The sequence below is a fragment of the Prenolepis imparis genome, unplaced genomic scaffold, assembly GCF_030444845.1.
Source record: "Prenolepis imparis isolate NDT839.2.m4 unplaced genomic scaffold, iyPreImpa1.0 SCAF_2, whole genome shotgun sequence".
NCBI lineage: Eukaryota > Metazoa > Arthropoda > Insecta > Hymenoptera > Formicidae > Prenolepis > Prenolepis imparis.
The window spans coordinates 6,126,881-6,130,637 of record NW_028141160.1 but is presented as its reverse complement, the minus strand read 5'-3'; the positions used below and the strand labels follow the sequence as shown (position 1 = coordinate 6,130,637).

Genomic DNA, 3,757 nt, shown 5'->3' with positions numbered 1-3,757 from the left:
TACATTCTTAAAACAAGTGTATTTTAAAGAATCTTAAAGTTCTTTCTATATGTTCTTTTAGAATAAATATTTAACATTCTACGTTCTACGTTTTATTTTTGTATATTAGGAAAAAATATTTTGTAAATAAAATTTGTCACTATAGAGGATCCGAATTAACTCTCTTCGGCTCTGTTGAGAAAAACTCTGGTGTTTTCGCATGATATATCATTGAAAGTATATGGATTCATGCATTGTATGAACTATGTCAACGTCGAGACAGTTTAGTGCCTTAAAAATAAATGTAACGAGACTGCAACGTATAGTGTCATCATATTGCATATCATCAGTATATATAGTGTCATAATTTCGCCAAATTCCGGTAAATACAGTTGTACGCTGATTTTATGAAAAAAAATGTACGGAATGGTAAGGGATTCAAAATTTAAAAGCGATATTCGATACCCTTGAAAAGAAAATCCAGGATTGTTGGTCATTCTGCTCATTTATTATAATTTAATTCAATGCTTAATAATCTTAAATTAAGTTGTGCTTGTTCGACATATATATATATATACCTAAAGTAAATTGAGATCAAAAAAAGTTTATTAATGCTCCGATATGAAATTCCTAGCGTTGGTCTCGGTGGCATTGTTTTGCCGCGTGATCATAAGGTACTCCTCGGTAATTTCTTCGGGCTGGATTTTATTAAAATATATCTCCCGCTCCTTGTGTACATAATATGTATCATCGAAGTTAAAATGCAATCCCAGCACTATATTTAATGCAGAGGTGTCATAAGCGTGACAACCGGAGTACCGATACTGTGGCTTTTTATTGAACCTACAGCCCGCTGACTGTGCACCTATGAAAATTTAATTAAGAAAATTTAACATTTATAAAGAATCAATTTGAAAAAAAATGATATATATCCACTGAGAGAAATATAAAAATTATAGAAACTATGTGTAAATGTATGTAAATATAAATCAAAAAGTATTTACCAATAGGGGAAATACAATCTCTCGTCAATGCACACTGGACCCAAGGCAGCATTACACTTTCCCTAATATTTTTAAAATTACTAATTACTAAGTATGATGCTCTAATCAGTGGGAGAAAGAAAAAACTCTCAGCGGAGGCATGAAAGTATTCGTACATCTTTGGATGCGTTAGGGAACTAATGGCGTGCCTTGTAGGCCAAGTCAAGATTCCAGATTTTGGACAAAGATATTTTGAAATGTCTGAAGAATTCAGGCGCACATTTGAGTCCATATAGATTATACTACCTAGCGTATTTAAAGCTGTCTGTGATACAAAAGCATGATTTAATCAATATGATTCTCTTGAAAAAAAAATCTATAAAGGCGTTGAAGAAGTTGCTACTCACTTGAATAACTAAAGGTCTATAAACATGCAGTGTGTCATCTTCGACGTGAGCAGGAAATGGGCTTAGATCAAAGTGAATCACATTACACCTTGTAGAGTTACAAGCGAATCTAATACTTTGTAAGGAATCTTCATTCAAACCGACGCTATAAATCACAATACTATTATTTGGCAAAAAATGGCTGATGTTTCTAACAAAGCCATAAATATATTGCTCATTTCCAGGCCTTACAAGTGACACGACCGTCACATTCTGAGGCTTGAGACTGACCGGTGTAGTGCTTGTCTGACCATCCAGACCAAGCAACGCAAGATATTTGGAATCTGTCACCAGACGTTTCTCCTCAACGTCTTTCAAATTTTCCTTGAAACAATATTATGTAATTAATGCGATGAAAAAAAAATGACTTAAAAACTCAGTGTACGTGACGTAAACTATAGATTTACAGTACTGGCAGTGAATATCGAAACTCAGCCTCTGTCAAACAATATATTTACCTGGAAGCTCCGTAATTGTTTGTGAGTCTCCGTCACTAGAGTTTGAATGGAAGGTCGTTGATTGCTGAAAGCAATGAAAACGATGCTGCTTCCTGCTATGCAGATCAGCAACAGTAGCAGGCCCTTGATACGCATCGCTCATCGTTTAACGAGATTTAGTGGGCAACCGGAGACAGTAATACCGATTACGTTATGTCAAGAACGTCCTTATTTAGGTTAGACTTCTCTCGCTCAGTCATAATGTGTCATGTTACGAAAGACCGTGGAGACTCATATCTGATGACTAATGACTAACGCATTTTATCAGCCTAATGTTTATAAAATTAATGATTAGATCAAAGCCTTCGATAAAAAACTTTTTCCCGTGACTTTGGCAGATGTAGACTTTTTTGTAGAGTATTTTATTATGAACGTAAAACACGCACAAAACAATACAAAATTAAACAAATTAGGTAGAAGCTGAATATACTGAAGACACTCTTAAGTTAGAATGTCGACACTAGACTCTATATAAATACAGAGGCAAATGTGGCGTCGCGATTTCTGATTGATGGTTCCTAGAGACCTATATTGGGTGCATTCAGGGTGACGTCCCATGGAGCGTATCGCGCGTATCGAACTCTGTGACCAATCAGAGATGTTCGCTGTTTTCAATACGCCGGAGTTCTGTTCCCAGTGTCCCATGGAACGGATTACGCGGAAGCGCAACTAGCGGATCGCTAACCGCAGGACTGCTTCAACGGAATCTTTGAAAGGGTTCTATCAGAATCTTGTGATTGGCGATCCACTAGTTGCGCTTCCGCATCCGCTCCATGGGACACTGGGAACAGAACTCCGGCGTATTATACGCGCGCACACAAGCACGCATGCATCTAAAAAGTGAAGAAATCAGAAGTTTTCAGAAGCCAGTTTATAAATAATAATAAAGTAAAAGTAAAAGTATAAAAAAAATTGCTGTTGTTGGGGAGGCAACTTAAAAATGCTCATTGAGATACAACATTAGTTTTATTGAAACTCTTCCATAGGTAATATATATTAGTAACATATATATTTTTCTATTTTAGAAGTCTTCATAAAAATATTAATTTTCAGTATTCTTATGCATCAATGGCAATATTTCTATAATACTTCGGTATTGCGTACTCTTGGGCATCCCGATAAAGACGAACCTGTCGAGCATAAAAAATTAGTGGCAATTTTTTTTTCAAGCCTGTCCTTTCCTTTATTGGTATACGATGGTCGTATAATGCAGGTCTAGCGTACACAGCATTAATAAGCGCTTCATTATAATCGCCAATATTGCTTGCTTGGACGTCTGTCGATTGATCCTTTTCAACTGTAAATATGAAATGTATGAATATATATACATAAATAATTATGAGTACTACAACTGACTTGTGTTAAGTTGCCAATAAAATAAACAGTTAAACTTTAAACCAGTGTGAAATATGTGTATTTATTACAGAATTGACTATTACAAATAATTATTGTTCTTAAAATACTTACTAATAGATGCAACATTATTCTCGTCAATGTTTAGAAGTTGTGTTTCATTATCATAGTTTTGAAAACACGAATGTGTGGTAAGGTAAGATGCAGTGGGCCATCGATCAGCCAACCACAATATCCACATTTTATTGGCTGTAAGAAGAAAAAAAGGACAATAAACACAATAATTTGTAATTCATAATGAAATATATCCGTATTTATATTAAGCCGAAATAATCAGTGCAAACTAAACAAAAATATGATTCATCAAATTCTAAACTAATCTCAAAATATTATTATGAAGCACAATGTAAATACAAACAATTACAAACATTACAAAAATAATATTTCAAAATGCTATAGATACTCACAGGATTTGTATTTTCTTTGTTCATGATAATCA

General features: G+C 34.5%; 1 protein-coding gene across 2 annotated transcripts; it reads right to left on the bottom strand.

The window, feature by feature from the left end:
• Nucleotides 1–465: 465 nt before the first annotated feature.
• On the bottom strand, nucleotides 466–2,481 carry LOC145946165 (uncharacterized). 2 transcript variants are annotated; one of them, XM_083055672.1, is made up of 5 exons: nucleotides 1,867–2,481; nucleotides 1,370–1,732; nucleotides 1,139–1,287; nucleotides 984–1,045; nucleotides 466–844 (listed from the first exon to the last, which is right to left on the bottom strand). In XM_083055672.1, exons 1-5 carry the CDS (start codon nucleotides 1,999–2,001, stop codon nucleotides 588–590), a joined length of 966 nt encoding a protein of 321 aa, XP_082911798.1. In that variant the 5' UTR covers nucleotides 2,002–2,481; the 3' UTR covers nucleotides 466–587. The 2 variants fall into 2 exon arrangements, with proteins under 2 accessions (XP_082911798.1, XP_082911789.1); XM_083055663.1 differs by having other exon boundaries at nucleotides 984–1,287; nucleotides 1,867–2,470.
• Nucleotides 2,482–3,757: the final 1,276 nt, after the last annotated feature.

What these genes read in the sequence shown, in the direction of transcription:
- LOC145946165 (XM_083055663.1), bottom strand. Translation starts at nt 2,001, where the DNA reads ATGCGTATCAAGGGCCTGCTACTGTTGCTGATCTGCATAGCAGGAAGC. An exon ending in ATAGACCTTTAGTTATTCAA is followed by an intron (nt 1,288 to 1,369) that starts GTGAGTAGCAAC and finishes TTTGTATCACAG; the next exon opens with ACAGCTTTAAATACGCTAGG. An exon ending in AGATTGTATTTCCCCTATTG is followed by an intron (nt 845 to 983) that starts GTAAATACTTTT and finishes AAATTTTCATAG; the next exon opens with GTGCACAGTCAGCGGGCTGT.